Source organism: Bos indicus, chromosome 11 (assembly GCF_029378745.1).
Source record: "Bos indicus isolate NIAB-ARS_2022 breed Sahiwal x Tharparkar chromosome 11, NIAB-ARS_B.indTharparkar_mat_pri_1.0, whole genome shotgun sequence".
NCBI classification, from domain to species: Eukaryota; Metazoa; Chordata; class Mammalia; order Artiodactyla; family Bovidae; genus Bos; species Bos indicus.
This window is the reverse complement of record NC_091770.1, coordinates 9155285-9172456: the sequence shown is the minus strand read 5'-3', so window position 1 is coordinate 9172456 and position 17172 is coordinate 9155285. Positions and strand designations below refer to the sequence as shown.

Here is a 17172-nt window from a genome sequence, read left to right as displayed (position 1 = left end):
ACATGAAAGAGCAACCGAGAAGTGCCGGGGACACAGACGCACGTTGGTTTAGTTTCCCCAGTTGTGAAATGGGAATAACGCCCCTCACACTGTTTTGAAGATGGAGCCAAAGTAGGGCAAATCCCTCCCCTGTTACCTCTGCTGCTGTTACTGCTAAGTCGCTTCAGTCATGTCCGACTCTGTGCGACCCCATAGACGGCAGCCCACCAGGCTCCCCCGTCCCTGGGATTCTCCAGGCAAGAACACTGGAATGGGTTGCCATTTCCTTCTCCGATGCATGAAGGTGAAAAGAGAAAGTGAAGTCACTCAGTCATGTCCGACTCTTAGCGGCCCCATAGACTGCAGCCTACCAGGCTCCTCCGCCCATGGAATTTTCCAGGCAAGAGTACTGGAGTGGGGTGCCATTGCCTGTTACCTCTAGCTACCTGGAAATGTGACTACCGGTTCTTGTCCCCCCCCCCCCCCCCCGCCCCCTGTGGTTTTCAGGACTTAACCTGATGTCTCAAGCTCTTCATCAGCAAAAACGTTTTATGGCAGGTAAGACTTGTGCTTTTTATTTTTTTCCTCGTATTTTCCAGTTTAAAACTAGAAGTACTTCCCTGGTTAAAACGAAATCCTTTTAAGATAACTATTGGTGCCTCTGAAACAAACGTTTCAGCATAGGAGTGTCCCCAGGGCAGAAGAATAAAATCAAGAGTCAGAGAGGAGGAAGTATTGGTAAAGTTCCAGCGCCCTCCCCACTCCAGGGGAAGGAGAGACAGGGTCTTTGGTAATGCCTGCCCTCACTCCATCCTAGGAAGAGCCTTAGAGAGAAGAGCCTCTGAAAACAGGTGGTCTGCTGTGTTTTAATCAGTTTCTGGTGCAGAAGTAGGGCGGGGGATAATTTGCCTTTCTAACGATTTTTGAGGTGCTGTTTTGAACGTGTACAGGCAGAAGGGCCACCTGAAAGAGACTTCTGCCACATCGAAGCAAGGAAGCTACAGGCATCTGACTTGCAAGCCGGGCAGACACCATGATTGGAGGCTTCAAGCCAGGCTTGTCAGCACCTAAACCACAAGACTGAAAACCAAACCCCAGAATGGACAAAGAGCGCCTCTGAATTCGTGCGGGACCAGAGATTTGAGGACCAGACATCTCCTGTTTCTCCTTGTCCTGGCACCTTACACATTCCCTAACCAGACACAGCCCTGAGGAAGAGCGCTGGCCTCCTGTGATAAGATTATTGTCACTGGCAGCTAAGTGGGGCTTAAAGTAGAAATAAAGTTCAGTTACAGAAAAAAAGTTCCATTTGTTCCACATGTGAGTTTCTAGACTGAAGTTCATTCCTGCTACAACAGTATTATCTGTATTATATAGTAACCGCAAATGTTCAGGTTTTATTATGAGAATTTCCCCTTCCTCAGAGATCGTGAGGATTAACATTTTTATTTGGGGCCTGTAGTTGACAAGAACAAAGCTGAGGAAAAACAACAAACACTGCCCTGCTTGGCGTCATCACCTCACTGGTTATGAGCTCCTCTGGAACATAGTCCACCACCCCACCCTGACCCTCTGCATCGGCCCTAGCAACACAGTGCATACGCTTAGTAAGTATTCAGTGTCTACTGAATGAATGAATCATGAACAAGATATATAATGAGAACCTGGGGTGTTGATTTCTCTTATTAGCAGTGTAATACTAAGAATTCAGTTGTATCTATTCAATGCTTAATCTTCATTAATGTTTAAGGCCATCTTTTTCACACTCTATAGAACTTGTTTAGTATGGACCAAAGGGATATTTAATAAGGATAATAATTACTTCCCTGGTGGTACAGTGGATGGGAATCTGTCTGCCAATGCAGGGTACATGGGTTTGATCCTTGGTCTGGAAAGATGCCACATGCTGCAAGCGACTAAAGCCTTTGTTCCACAGCTACTAAGCCCACACTCCAGAGCCTGTGGGATGCAACTACTGAGCCCATGTGCTGCAACTACCGAAGCCCATGAGCTTAGAGCTGGTGCTCCACAGGAGAAGCCACCACAGTGAGGAGCTCACATACAGCTAGAGAATAACCTCTGCTTGCTGCAACCAGAGAAAGCCTTTGTGCAGCAAGGAAGACCCAGCACAGCCAAAAATAAATATCATCAGTTCAGTTCAGTTCAGTTCCATCGCTCAGTCGTGTCCGACTCTTTGCGACCCCATGAATTGCAGCTCACCAGGCCTCCCTGTCCATCACCAACTCCCGGAGTTCACTCAAACTGACGTCCATCGAGTTGGTGATGCCATCCAGCCATCTTATCCTCTGTCGTCCCCTTCTCCTCCTGCCCCCAATCCCTCCCAACATCAGAGTCTTTTCCAAAGAGTCAACTCTTCGCATGAAGTAGCCAAAGTACTGGAGCTTCAGCTTTAGAATCATTCCTTCCAAAGAAATCCCAGGACTGATCTCCGTTAGAATGGACTGGCTGGATCTCCTTGCAGTCCAAGGGACTCTCAAGAGTCTTCTCCAACACCACAGTCTAAAAGCATCAATTCTTCAGCGCTCAGCTTTCTTCACAGTCCAACTCTCACATCCATACATGACTACTGGAAAAACCATAGTCTTGATTAGACAGACCTTTGTTGGCAAAGTAATGTCTCTGCTTTTGAATGTGCTATGTAGATTGGTCATAACTTTCCTTCCAAGGAGTAAGCATCTTAATTTCATGGCTGCAATCACCATCTGCAGTGATTCTGGAGTCCCCAAAAATAAAGTCTGACACTGTTTCGACTGTTTCCCCATCTATTTCCCATGAAGTGATGGGACCAGATGCCATGATCTTCGTTTTCTGAATGTTGAGCTTTAAGCCAACTTTTTCACTCTGCTCTTTCACTTTCATCAAGAGGCTTTTTAGTTCCTCTTCACTTTCTGCCATAAGGGTGGTGTCATCTGCATATCTGAGGTTATTGATATTTCTCCTGGCAATCTTGATTCCAGCTTGTGTTTCTTCCAGTCCAGTGTTTCTCATGATGTACTCTGCATAGAAGTTAAATAAGCAGGGTGGCAATATACAGCCTTGATGAACTCCTTTTCCTATTTGGAACCAGTCTGTTGCTCCATGTCCAGTTCTAACTGTTGCTTCCTGACCTGCATACAGATTTCTCAAGAGGCAGGTCAGGTGGTCCGGTATTCCCATTTCTTTCAGAATTTTCCACAGTTTATTGTGATCCACACAGTCAAAGGCTTTGGCATAGTCAATAAAGCAGAAGTAGATGTTTTTCTGGAACTCTCTTGCTTTTTCGATGATCCAGTGGATGTTGGCAATTTGATCTCTGGTTCCTCTGCCTTTTCTAAAACCAGCTTGAACATCTGGAAGTTCACGGTTCACATAGCGTTGAAGCCTGGCTTGGAGAATTTTGAGCATTACTTTACTAGCGTGTGAGATGAGTGCAATTGTACAGTAGTTTGAGCATTCTTTGGCATTGCCTTTCTTTGGGACTGGAATGAAAGCTGACCTTTTCCAGTCCTGTGGCCACTGCTGAGTTTTCCAAATTTGCTGGCATATTGAGTGCATCAATCTTTCACAGCATCATCTTTCAGGATTTGAAATAGCTTCACCTCCACTAGCTTTGTTCGTAGTGATGCTTTCTAAGGCCCACTTGACTTCACATTCCAGGATGTCTGGCTCTAGGTGAGTGAGCACACCATCGTGATTATCTGGGTCATGAAGCTCTTTTTTGTACAGTTCTTCTGTGTATTCTTGTCACCTCTTCTTAATATCTTCTGCTTCTGTTAGGTCCATACTATTTCTGTCCTTTATTGAGCCCATCTTTGCATGAAATGTTCCCTTGGTATCTCTAATTTTCTTGAAGAGATCTCTAGTCTTTCCCATTCTGTTGTTTTCCTCTATTTCTTTGCATTGATCGCTGAGGTAGGCTTTCTTATCTCTCCTTGCTATTCTTTGGGACTCTGCATTCAGATGCTTATATCTTTCCTTTTCTCCTTTGCTTTTTGCTTCTTGTCTTTTCACAGCTATTTGTAAGGCCTCCTCAGACAGCCATTTTGCTTTTTTGCATTTCTTTTCCATGGGGATGGTCTTGATCCCTGTCTCCTGTACAATGTCATGAACCTCTGTCCATAGTTCATTAGGCACTCTGTCTATCAGATCTAGTCCCTTAAATCTATTTCTCACTTCCACTGTATAATCATAAGGGATTTGATTTAGGTCATACCTGAATGGTCTAGTGGTTTTCCCTACTTTCTTCAATTTAAGTCTGAATTTGGCAATAAGGAATTCATGATCTGAGCCACAGTCAGCTCCCAGTCTTGTTTTTGCTGACTGTATAGAGCTTCTCCATCTTTACATGAAGTTAATTAGTAATTCCTTTGAAAACTTTATATTCTTAAATATGATGAATCAAGACAACATGAGGAGTATAGAATTAGCCATGTGCAGATCTTTGCATGTGTATGGATTAGTTACATACAGCTAATAGACTTCTCAAAAACTTCAGGAAGAAGGTTTGTAGATGGAATAACATGCACGTGTAGAGTTTGCCATTTTAAGAATCTTCTGACAAATTTTTTCAAAAAGGAAATAACTATTTCTGAATTATCTTCTTTTGCTCCTCTTTGTTAACACATCTTCACTCCTAGATTGTGTAAAGCAGAACACAAATGTTCCATAAAGTATTTCAACCAACAGAGCCTAATTTTATGTATAAAAAATTTCACCATGGTGTTGAGTTCTTATCCTTGCTCTGTTCTTACTCTGTGGGATGTAGGGGAAGTCTTTCACTTTGTGTCTGTTAATTCCCGTGTACAATGTAGAAATCAGTAGTGCTTACTTCATAAGGATATTGCTTAAATGAGGCCACCACGGTAAGCCCCTTAGCCCTGTGTCTGACTGGCAGTCAGTAGGTGTCACCTCTACCTAATCTCATGCCAGGGCATGGCAGAGCCCTGAAACGACAAAGCAGAGTGGATTCTAGGCCAAGTGGGCCAGTGATGAGCTGAGTCACACATTCTCCATGGGCCTGGGCAAAATGAGATGGATGAAAACTCAGGTGGAGCCAGAGAGCTGGCTCCACCAGACCTGCACTTGCCTTTGAAGCTCAGGTAGCTGTACACTCTGGAAACCCCTTCACCACCTGGAGGTTGGGCCAGTGATGCTGGATCCACAGGGTCAGGACTGAAACTCTTCTCTGGGGCTGGTGGGACGTGTGTAGCCAGAAGGGATAGGCATAGGAAGTCACAGAAAATTAATTCCTGGTGATTATTTGCTTCACTTGACTTTTTGGGGGGTCATTTGTTTTTCTCCCTTTGAAACAGAAGGCTGCAGAGTAGTAGCTGGTATCTGCCTCTAGATAGGGGACTACGTCTTTGTTTTATATTCTCCAGGGGGTGGAGGAAACCTGAGGTCTTGGGGGCCTCTTAAAGTCAGGAAAATCATTGAGAAAATTGGGCTTTTTACATGCTGATAGTTGCGCACTGACGGCTGTAGAGGGAATTTTCTTTTTCTCTGTGGAACTGGAGTTTGACTATATGTTGAAGAGAGGCCCATGGATTCATCCTAACCTACGACTCTACGCTGTAGTTTGACCCAAAGGGATAGCTATCGATTGGCGCTCCTGAAAGAGTGGGCAAATAGTCCAGGACTCCCTGCTTCAGTAACGACACCCTGCGAATTCACCGCCCCGGGGGCTCGGGGCTAGCTGTGGGCCTGGGGCGGGCGGCGGGCGGCTCGTACCCGGCCAGTCCATTTCAGTCCTACCGGGGCCACCAGCCGCCATCCACTCACTCCTCCAGTCCAACTACGTCAGGTGGCCGTGCGGTCCAGCCTTTCCCGGGATGGAGGGATGGGTGGATTCACTTGTTCGTTCAGCAAGTACACTGCCCAGCGCCGTCGCGGTGCTAGAAATAGGGCGGCGAGCGTGTCCAGCAGGCCCGGGGGAGGAGAAAGCGCGGCCCCGGCAGCTGCAGCCTTGCTGCGTTACCGACCCCGCCCAGGGCCCGGCAGGCTCAGCTCGTGCGCCGCGGAGATCTGCGCGTCTCCCCGCCCACCGCCCCCGCGAGCCCCGAGGCAGGCGCTCCGGGCCCCCCAAACCCCGGGCATCCGAGGCCGGAGGGCGCCCCCTCCCGCGGCCCGGCCCAGGGCGGGGTCTGCAGCCGACGCGGGGCGCAGGCCGGACGGGGACCGGCGCTCCCGCCCCGGCCACCCACGTGACGGGAAGCGGCGGGGCCGGGCCGGAGCCGAAGCCGGGGCCGGAGCCGGGGCTCAGGAGCGCGCGGCCCGGGGCGCGAGGCCCGGAGCGGCCGGAGCGCGGCCGGTGAGCGGGCCCAGGGGCGGGGCTGGGGCGGGAAGGGGGTTAGGGGGCGGCGGGTACTAGCAGGTGCGCGCGGGCAGGTGGCGAGGAGGGGACTGCGGCCGAGCTGGGGGTGGGCGCGCGGCGCGGGGACCCGGCGGGTGTGCGGCGTGCGCGTGTTCGGGGCTGGGAAGACCCGAGACCTCGTCCGGGTTTGAGTGAGCTGTTCTGGGGGGAGGAGCCCAGCAGGACGACGCCCCGCGCCCCCTGCCCCTCCACCCGAGCATGCGATCGTTTCGTCGCTGTGGTTGACATTTCCTGGAGCTCCTGGGATTTGAGAGCGCGAATTCCGGGCCACAGTCGGGGCCGACTGTCTGGCCTGAACTGGGAGACCGGGCAGGGGTGTGTGATGGGAGGCGGGGATTCCTCGCCGCCGTTCTGTCCTGGGACGCAGGTGCTATGGAACTTGGCTTCTCCTCTGCCCGCCTTCTGTGTTTTAAGAGGTGGCTTTCAAGACAGAAGCTGCCACCTCTGGTTGCTCGCACCTGCCATCACTCCCGCCAAAGGCTTTTGGTGACCATCAAACCCCCCTCCTAGGCCCTAGCTGGCTGCAGGAAATGGGGTTTCACACAGCTCTTCTTCATGCACATAGGCTGTATTGAGTTCAGGGGTCCCAACCTGTCGGATCAGGGTTCCATCCTTGAGCAAGTGCCCGGGGAGGGCAAGCAGCCGTGGGGACAGTGGTGGCAGGTGGAGACCCAGGGAGAACGTGTGTGGAGGGTCCACCGCGGTGGGAGCCGGCAGCCCGGCCCGGAGCTCACGGCTGGAGGGGGCACCGAGCCCACTGCCCTCCTCTGGCCTCCCTTCTCTGTTGGTCAGCAGGAAACTCCAGCCTTATGGTCAGATAGGAAGGAAGAGCTGGACAGCTGCTTCCTTTTCTTTTTCCTTCCACTTCTGCCAGCCCTGCTGCCTCCGCGGTCACTGAAGCGGCCTGTCTGGTGTATGACCTTCCCAGGCCGGGTTCTTCGCTTAACAGGGGCAGAGCCGCTCTGTGGTGGGAGTGGAGGGATGGAGTTGTGGGTTCAAACCCTGACCCTGCCCCTTCTAACTGGGAGCCCTGGGCATTCACTGGACGTTCTGAGTCTCAATTTTCTCAATCAAAACCGGGGAAATATGAGAAAAGATACATGCAACGCATAAAGAGAATGTGCATGTGGCACAGAGCCTGGCACTTAGTAGCTGCTAGATAAATTACGGTTCGTAAACAGAAAGAAGTCACGGGCCAGAGCTGTCTGGCCTCTGAAGTGGGTGGGCTCGGCTCTGAGTAATTGTTAACCAGGTGAGGGCTCCCTCTGCAGTTAGACCCCTCCTGGACTCTGAACTCCAGAGTGCACATTTTCTGTGCACATTTTACAAAGACCTGGGGGGACAGGTGTGGTGGCCCTCACCTGCAAGTCCGTCCTCTGCCCCTTCTCTTCCACTCGACAGTGAGCCTCAGCCCTCTGGTCCTGGAGGCAGCTTGCCCTCCACTGCAGGCTCCCAGGACACTCCAGCCTCTGCCTAACCCTCCAGCGACAGGGGTTTGCCTGGGGTCCCTTTCTCCTTCAGGCAGATCCAGTAGACAAGTTTTAAAAGCACAGAGATCAGTGTTTAAAAAACGCTAAACTTTCCAGGCCTGATTTGCAGCTAACCTTTCTGTTCTTACACAAAACATTATGGCTATTCCTTCATGCTAAAGGATCATGTGATCCTTTAAGAAAACTCGAGGAAATTTTCCTTAATGGGTTAAGCATCTTCATCTTGGCCTGAGCCCAGTTCTCATTAGAAATACATTAAAGTAATCATTTGTGGTGGCCAGGTGTTTGGAGACTACCCAATAATTTGGCCCCTACTTTACAACTCATCTCTTCTGTGGCAAACCTGACTCGTTTTTCTTTATTAAAAAACACTGTACTACTAAATGAAGGCAGAAGAAGCAAGTTAATCTGGGGCTACCCTGAGTGAGCTGAAATGCCTCATGCAGAAGGGCAGGAGGAGTCACTGAGCGTGCTGTGAAATCTTGCAGGTGATTTGAGGTCAGGATCTTGTCTTGATGGTCAGGTAGCTTTGTTGAGGAAATAAACATTCAGGAAAAAGAACATGTAAAAGGGGACAATTGCCTAGCATCCAGAAGGCCCTCAATAATTCTTAACAGCTGTTAGAAAGTCCAGGATTGAGGAAGATGTTACAAAGGCAATGCCCTGGAGACCCAGACCACCCTCCTACCCCCCCACCCCTGCTCCTGGCCCACCTACCCTGCCCTCTCCAGATCCCTACTTTGCTTGTAACTGTTGCTGTTGCTCTTATAGGATCCATAGGATAGGTATATAGACACACAGTATGTGCATGTATGTGTATACAGGTGGTGTGTATAAATGGTGCATCTGTGTATGTATACATACACTTGCGTGTGTGCTCAGTTGCTCAGTCCTGTCCGACTCTTGTGTGACCCCATGGACTGTACCCCGCCAGGCTCCTCTGTCCATGGGATTTCCCAGGGAAGAATACTGGAGCGGGTTGCCATTTCCTCCTCCAGGGGATCTTCCCAACCCAGGGATCCAACTCGCATCTCCTGTATTGGCAGGTGGGTTCTTTACCACTGAGTCACCTGGGAAGCCCAACTTTAGGTAGAAGGTCCTTTTTAAAATGCACATAAGAATTCATCTTTAGTGGATTCATAGGAAGAGCCTCCTGTTACAGGGCTGTGATACCCATCAATGGGTCTTTACCTCTAAAGTGATGCCTCTCCGGTGCACACACAGCTGTGTGGGGCTCTAAAGGGTTTGTTTCATTTTAAAGGGTTGGTGTAATTCTTGAGTGTGTGATTCTTTGCAGATACATGGGACGCCACGCCCATCTCAAGGCCGTTCTCATATCATGTGCACATTGTATGACAGGAGGTGACTGTCCTTTGGTTCAAGAAAAATAATTATTGCTATTATTTTTGGCTGCACCTCTCAGGGGATCTTAGTTCTCTGGCCAGGGATCAAACCCCTGTCCCCTGCGTTGACAGCTCAGGATCTTAACCACTGGACCACCAGGGAAGTCCTCCAAAAAATAAACATTGGCGAGGATCCCATTTCAATCAACGGCACTTTGTCATAGCATTATTTTAGGATATATTTATTTCTGTCTCAGATCAGGAGTCTCTCTCTTTCTATATATATATATATATTTTTTTTTTTTTTTTCCTTTCTGTATAATTTTATTTTTGGCTCTGCTGGGTCTTTGTTGCTGCATGGGCTTTTCTCTAGTGTGGCAAGTGGGGTTCTCATGGTGGAGGCTTCTCTTGTTGTGGAGCACAGGCTCTAGGGCACACAGGCTTCAGTAGTTGTGGTGCACGGGCTTAGTTGCTCCACGGCATGTGGGATCCTCCCAGACCAGGAATTGAACTCGTATCTCCAGCATTGGCAGGCAGATTCTTTGCCACTGAACCACCAGGGTGACCTTGAGTCTATTAGCCAGTTTCTGCATCTAGATAATCTGTCTACTTCAGACATTGCCTTTATTCTGTTTTTATTCTTTGAGTGGTGACCTTTAATGCAACCTGGCCTTGCTGAGATTTAGTTCAGAGAGAATGCAGAGGGAAGCCAGGCCCGGAGTAACACAGCATGCAGCTCCAGCTGGCTGTGGATAGAAATGGAGGCATTTGTGTGGCTTGGGTAGCAGAGGCTGAGCAGAGGTTGGGAAGTAAGAGGCTGGGGCCCTGAAAGGTGCCCACACTGCCCCTTGCAGGGCTTCTGACTCTGCTGGACCGTTCCCCATCTTCCAGTAACCCGGGATGTATGGAAATATTCAGACTTTGTAAATACAGATTCAGATAAACTAAGCTCTGGATTTAGATGAACTAAGAAATGACAAGTTAATCATTGACATGGGTTGTAAATGTTTCCGTGAAGTGAGATTGTAAACAAGGAACATGCATTTTATGATTCCTGCCAGGCTTATTAAGGGCTTCCCCAGTGGTTCAGCAGTAAAGAACCCTCCTGCAATGCAGTTGACGAAGGTTTGATCCCTGGGTGGGGAAGATCCCCTGGAGAAGGGAATAGCAACTCACCGCACTAGTCTTGCCTGGGAAATCCCATGAACAGAGGAGCCTGGTAGGCTACAGTTCATGGGGTTGCAAAGACACGACTGAGCATGCGTGCACACCAAGCTTATTTAACCGAGGCTCTGTATCTATTATGTTTCCAGGGTACGCTGGTTTGGGGAAATGAGCATATTTTTTATAAATATTTTTAAATTAATATTTTATATATTGAAAAGAACATTTACAATTCACATGAGATGTAGAGAGTAGCAATAAAAGCAACTCGGCACAGGGAAACAGACATGACTAATACCTTTGAGATCAGCTTCTGCCCACTCACATCCTATCCCCCTTGGGTTTCTGTTCTTTATTCCCTTACTTTTCTTTATGATCTCACTATGTAGGGCTGCAACTCTAAATAGTACATTAGTTGGGACTTCCATGTTTCTGCATCTTACAAGGCCTGAAGTATCAGGCCGAATATAGCATCCACAGCTCCCCTTTCCAGGGAGGTTTACCGAGTCATGGGTGGGCTGCAGTGCATCCCCTCACTGCTGTGTGGTGCTCCATCCGTCTATTGTGGCATTTCCATTGCCCCCCAGTTGCAAACAGGACTGCTGCTAGCTTCCTTGCTCATGTCCTGCTGAACATCAGTGAAGCCAAAAGGAGAATCCCTGGCTCCCCAGTTGCCAAGGGCTTCCTCCGTCGCCCACATGGTCTGGCCAGCCCAGAAGCCTCCACCAGCAACAGGGGCATGCCCATGGATCTGGATTCTTGCAAACCCCCAGCATCATCAGACTTGGGAGGTGTTGTCCATTTGATGGGTATGAGATGAAGTCTGCTTGTAGCTACAGTTTGCAATTACAGGTGGTTCTGCAGGTTGATCTCTCCCCCATGGCTGTTGACCATCATGTTTTCTCTTCTGAATGTGAGCCCTTTGTCTGAGATGGCTATCACAGATTTTTCTCCCAGTCTGGGTCTTGCCTATTCATTTCCCTACTGATGTCTTTCAGTGGACACACTTTTTAAATTTCTATAAAATCCTGTTTACCAGCTTTTTCTCTTTTATGGTTAGTGCTTTTCATAACCTAAAAAATCTTTATGTACCCCAAGATCCCAAAGATGTTCTCCTATCTTTTCTTCTAGAAGATTTGTAGTTTTAGCTTTTGTTTTTAAAATAACTTGATGCATCTCAAATTAATTTTTATATTAGGAGATGATATGAGGTAGGGATAACCGAGGTTAATTGGAAGATCCCCTGGAGAAGGGAATGACTACCCACCCCAGTATTCTTACCTGGAGAATTCCATGAACAGGGGAGCCTATCGGGCTACAGTATATTGGGTCGCAGAGTCAAACCCGACTGAGCTGTTAACGCTTTGACTTTTCACTTTCAATGTTAACCACATGTTCCAGCAGCCATTGATTGAAATGATTTTATTTTTCCCCACTGAATTGCACTGGTGCCTTTGTTTCTGCTGCTTCTAATTTGTGAAACCAGAGTCCTTTCCAGAGGAAGAAGTAAGAAGTCCAGGCTTCCCACACTGTTTGGGACAGTGTGTCTTCCAATGGGAGTAATCTATTAACTGACCTTCTCACAAATTTGCTAAGTACCTCAACCCTCCACCTACAAGCCCTGGAGATTCGAGGCACATCTTTACCGCTCCACACCAACAGATTGATTCTGGGAGCCAAACATGGTACTGGGACAATGCGCACGCCTCAGTGAGAAGAATGCGAGGGAACTGGGGGTTTGGTCCCTGCTTCTGACTCCTGTGAGATCCAAGGGGCAGGAGTGAACCCCACCATGGAGCTGTGCCCCACCATTCACTTAGACATCCAGTAAGGTGGCTGGTGGGGTTTGGGGGCACATCTGTGGTGATCATTTTTGTCTTTTTCTAAAATGTTTGTCTTGTGTTGTCTGTGGGTGAGTAGACATGCTCTTCTTCTACCCAGAGGTTTGTTTCTGAAGAACAATGTAGGGAGACTCCGTATATAATAAATCTCAGTTCTGTTGAGAGTTGAATATCCGTTGGAAGGACTGCTGCTGAAGCTCCAATCCTTTGGCCACCTGATGTGAAGAACCGACTCATTGGGAAAGACCCTGATGCTGGGAAAGATTAAAGGCAACAGAAGAGGGCAGCAGAGGATGAGATAGTTAGAAAGCATCACCGACTCAATGAACATGAGATTGAGCAAACTCAGAGAGAGAGTGGAGGACAGGGGAGCCTGGCATGCTGCAGTCCTTGGGTTCAAAGAGAGTCAGACTTGACTTAGCGGCTGAATGACTGTTGAAGAGAGTTGGCAGTTACTTACAAGCACATGTGTGCTCTCCTGCCAGGGTCTCTGTTTGCCTGTGGGAGAAGGCCAAGTCAGAAGTCTTTCTTTCAGTATTTTTCACAAGTGTCAAATGATTTCCTTTCTCTGAAGTTACAACTGGGAATTGACATTTTATTTGTCATGCCCGGAAATGGTTCTATCCGTCCCTCGTTCCTCTAACCTCCCTTTCCTTTCCTGTCCCTCAGAGCCGCCGCCAACATGATGAGCACCAAGGCCTTCACCCTGGTCCCCGCCATTGAGCGGGAGCAGCTGCTGAGTGACCGGGACCGGGGGTTGCTGGAGTGTGTGGAGTGCTGCGGCCGGAACCTCTACGTGGGCACCAGCGACTGCTTCGTGTACCACTTCCTGCTGGAGGAGAAGACCTTGCCCGGCGGGTCAGCCACGTTCACGGCCACCAGGCAGCTGCACAGACACCTGGGTTTCAAGAAGGCAGTGAGCGAGCTGCGGGCCGCGTCGGCCCTCAGCCGGCTGCTGGTGCTGTGCGACGGCTGCATCAGCCTGGTCCACATGCTAAGCCTGGAGCCCGTGCCCTCAGGCGCCCGCATCAAGGGGGCTACTGCCTTCGCCTTGAATGAGAACCCGGTGAGCGGGGACCCCTTCTGCGTGGAGGTGTGCATCATCTCAGTCAAGCGCAGGACCATCCAGGTCTTCCTGGTGTACGAGGACCGCGTGCAGATTGTCAGGGAGGTGTCCACACCAGAGCAGCCGCTGGCCGTGGCCGTGGACGGCCACTTCCTGTGCCTGGCCCTCACCACCCAGTACATCATCCTCAACTACAGCACGGGCGCCGCCCAGGACCTGTTCCCGTTCTGCAGCGAGGAGAGGCGGCCCATTGTCAAGAGGATCGGGAGACAGGAGTTCCTTCTGGCGGGCCCTGGGGGACTGGGTGAGCCGGGCGCCCAGGCGCCTTCACTAACCTTGCCACTCTGCCCAGTCTCTCCACCTTCTGTCCTTGCTTTCATGCTGAGGTTGGAGAGGGAGGTTGTGGTTGCGAAAAGCAGACACTTGTGGACCATGTTTGGTGACATTGAGGCAACAGGCAAACAACCGCACGCCCAGTGTCTGCTCAGTTTTCATTCGACTGTTTTGTGAGTGTGGGTTTCATGGCACAAAAATAGGCCAGTCATAGCATCACCTATTTTCTGCTAAAGTAGAGCCTGAGGAACTTCCCAAGTGGCTCAGTGGTGAAGAACCTGCCTGTCAATACAGGAGCCCCAGGAGATGCAGGTTTGATCCCTGGGTCGGGAAGATTCTGGAGAAGGAAATGGCAACCTGCTCCAGTATCCTTGCCTGGGAGATCCCAGGGACAGAGGAGCCTGGCGGGCTGCAGTCCTTGGGGTCGCAAAGAATCGGACACGACTGAGCACAGTACAAAGTAGAGCCTGAAGATGGCTCCAGAGAAAATTCCTGTAAGGGGATAAGTGCAAAAATAAGAATCTGTAAGACTTCCTTATAGGATTTTCTTCTGTGTATGGGTTTCCACCTGGTCTGTGTTTATTCTCCATTCTAAAAAGGAGTTGGGGGAGCTCACTTCTAGATATTTTGAAGTGTGGAGGCTCCAAGGTCATGGCCCTGATTTTCTCTTATTGACTGCAGCTTCATGCTACCAAAAAGCATCTAGTTTAGTTGCTAGCTTCTTGGAAGGGCTTTCCTTGTGTCCTGTGGTCTTTCTATTCTCAGCATCACCTCCTGAGAGTCATAGCTGGCCGCGTCATTTTCGGTTGTAGGCGTGGATGACACACAGTGTCAGGCAGAGCTTTGTTTCCTGCAAGGTGGGAATTAGGACGATAGGTTTTCCAAATCAACTGTGTTTTGTTTGCTTGTCTGTATATATCCCCACACCTGATTCAGGAGTCAAAAAAGTCAGACACGACTTAAGGACTGAACAGCAGCAGCAGTTAGCGCTTTAAGTACAAAGTAGATAAACCGTCAGTGAATATGGATGTTATCATTGACAAACACTCAACAGCAGACTGTCTTGAATTGCAGAGTTAGTTGTACCCCTGTATCAGAGAAAACATGGAACCAGAATTACACCTGAACTCTAAGTGGTGGCAGGAGGAGCAGGGCGAGAGTTCCGTATGGGACATCTTGTCGAGTGGCCCACATACAGTAGGTGCTCAATAAGTATCTGAACGAATGCGTTCAGTGTGGAGAGAATGTCTAGGGAAAAGCTGGTTCGGAGAAGGCAATGGCACCCCACTCCAGTACTCTTGCCTGGAAAATCCCATGGATGGAAGAGCCTGGTGGGCTGCAGTCCATGGGGTCGCTGAGAGTCAGACATGACTGAGCAACTTTACTTTCACTTTTCACTTTCATGCATTGGAGAAGGAAATGGCAACCCACTCCAGTGTTCTTGTCTGGAGAATCCCAGGGATGGGGGAGCCTGGTGGGCTGCTGTCTGTGGGGTCACACAGAGTCGGACACGACTGAAGTGACTTAGCAGTAGCAGAGACACAAACCCATGGGAGGACTGGATGTGGCAGAAAGCTTGTGAAGCTTCTTAAATTGTGCGGAATTCTCTCTTCCCCACGTGTGAGGACACGAGCAGCGTACACCTTCATGTGGGTGCGTGTACACTATTTTTGGTTTGTTTTTTTATTTTGTTTTTGTTTATTTATATGGCTGTGCTGGGTTTTCATTGCTGCAAGGGCCTCTCTCTAGTTGCAGTGAGCAGGGGCGACTCTTTAATTGTGGTTCGCGGGCTTCTCACTGCGGTGGCTTCTCTTGTTGCAGAACACGTGCTCTAGGGCGTGTGGGTTTCCGTAGTTAGAGCATTTGAGCTTAGTTGCTCCAAGGCATGTAGGATCTTCCTGGATTGGGGATGAAACCCTGTCTCTTGCATTGGCAGGTGGATTTTTTACCACTTGAGTCACCAGGGAAGACCCATGTGCACATTTTTTAACCTTATGTTTAATTTAGTTCAGCTCAGTCACTCAATTGTGTCTGACTCTTTGCGACTTCTAGGTATCTCCATGGACTGCAGCACACCAGGCTTCCCTGTCCATCACCAACTCCTGGAGCTCGCTCAGACTCATGTCCATAGAGTCGGTGATGCCATCCAAATATCTCATCCCCTGTCTTCCCCTTCTCCTCCTGCCTTCAATCTTTCCCAGCATCAGGGTCTTTTCAAATGAGTCAGTTCTTCACATTAGGTGGCCGAAATATTGGAGCTTCAGCTTCAGCATCAGTCCTTCCAATGAATACTCATGACTGATTTCCTTTAGAATTGACTGGTTGGATCTCCTTGCATTCCAAGGGACTCTCAAGAGTCTTCTTCAATACCACAGTTCAAAAGCATCAATTCTTCAGCGCTCAGCTTCCTTTATGGTCCAACTCTCACATCCATACATGACTACTGGAAAAACCTTAGCTTTGAGTAGACGGAACTTGTTGACAAAGTAATGTCTCTGCTTTTTAATATGCTGTCTAGGTTGCTCATAGCTTCTCTTCCAAGGAACAAGCATCTTTTAATTCTATGTTTAATTAGAAGGAGGTATAAGGTGGACATTCTGGGGAGAGAGATTCCCTTCATTAGAACAGATACAAGGGTCTTCTGTCCACGCAGGCTGGTATATCATCTCTCCCATCCTGAAATGTGATGAAGGGGACAGGTATTCCACGTCCAGACACCTCTGCAGAAAACAGGCAAGCAAACCACAGCTCTCTGAAGCCCCCCGACGCTTCCTGTTTTCCCAGGTATGTTCGCCACGGTGGCTGGGATCTCTCAGCGTGCACCTGTTCGCTGGTCAGAGAATGTGATCGGAGCGGCCGTCTGCTTCCCGTATGTCGTTGCCCTGGACGACGAGTTCATCACCGTGCACAGCATGCTGGATCAGCAGCAAAAGCAGACCCTGCCCTTCAAGGAAGGCCACATCCTCCAGGATTTTGAAGGTACGAGTTTCCACCAAATCTTTAGGTCTTTTGTGGTGCTATTTCTTCACTAAATGCTATTAAGGAGCCACTGGGAACATGGCCTCTTGCTGAACACAGAAATTCCATGGGCGATGGTGATCCAGTCTTTGAGCTTCAGGGGCATGGAGATTAAAGGGAAAGAGGCATTAAAAAAACAGCTACAGCATTTGAGAGCTTGACAGCAACAAATAAGGCCAGCTAGGAGAACAGAGTAGGAAGTATTTCCTAACCATACCAGGGAGGGCTTCCTGCAGGAGGTGGCATTTGAGCCAAACTTTTGAGGATGAGCTGGAGTCAGCCAAGCACGTATGGTATGAACGAACCTTTAGGCAGAGAGAAAGGCACATGTGAGTCTGCACAGGAGGGAAGCCCAGGTCCCGGACTGTGTAGGTCATTCAGCATGACTGTGGTGCCCAGTATGTGAGAAGGGCAAGCAGGGGATGAGGCCTCAGCAGATCAGGGCAACCAGGGAGCGAACCACATGATAGATCTATTGTGGCTCAGTGGTAAAGAAACCGCCTGCCAAGCAGGAGATGTGGCTTCCATCCCTGGGTCTGGAAGATCCCCTGGAGAAGGAAATGGC

The 17172-nt window shown here is 49.3% G+C and overlaps 1 protein-coding gene across 3 annotated transcripts in view; it reads left to right on the top strand.

Moving 5' to 3' along the window:
* Positions 1–6132: 6132 nt before the first annotated feature.
* TGFBRAP1 (transforming growth factor beta receptor associated protein 1) overlaps positions 6133–17172 on the top strand; it is a 33874-nt gene continuing 22834 nt past the window's right edge. For 2 of the 3 annotated variants that reach the window (XM_070798391.1, XM_070798390.1), the window contains exons 1-3: positions 6133–6289; positions 12860–13560; positions 16374–16568. In XM_070798391.1, the coding sequence (XP_070654492.1) occupies positions 12873–13560; positions 16374–16568 (883 nt within the window). In that variant the 5' untranslated portion in view covers positions 6133–6289; positions 12860–12872. The remainder of the gene's footprint in view (positions 6290–12859; positions 13561–16373; positions 16569–17172) is intronic. The other variant, XM_019969848.2, reaches the window with a different exon arrangement.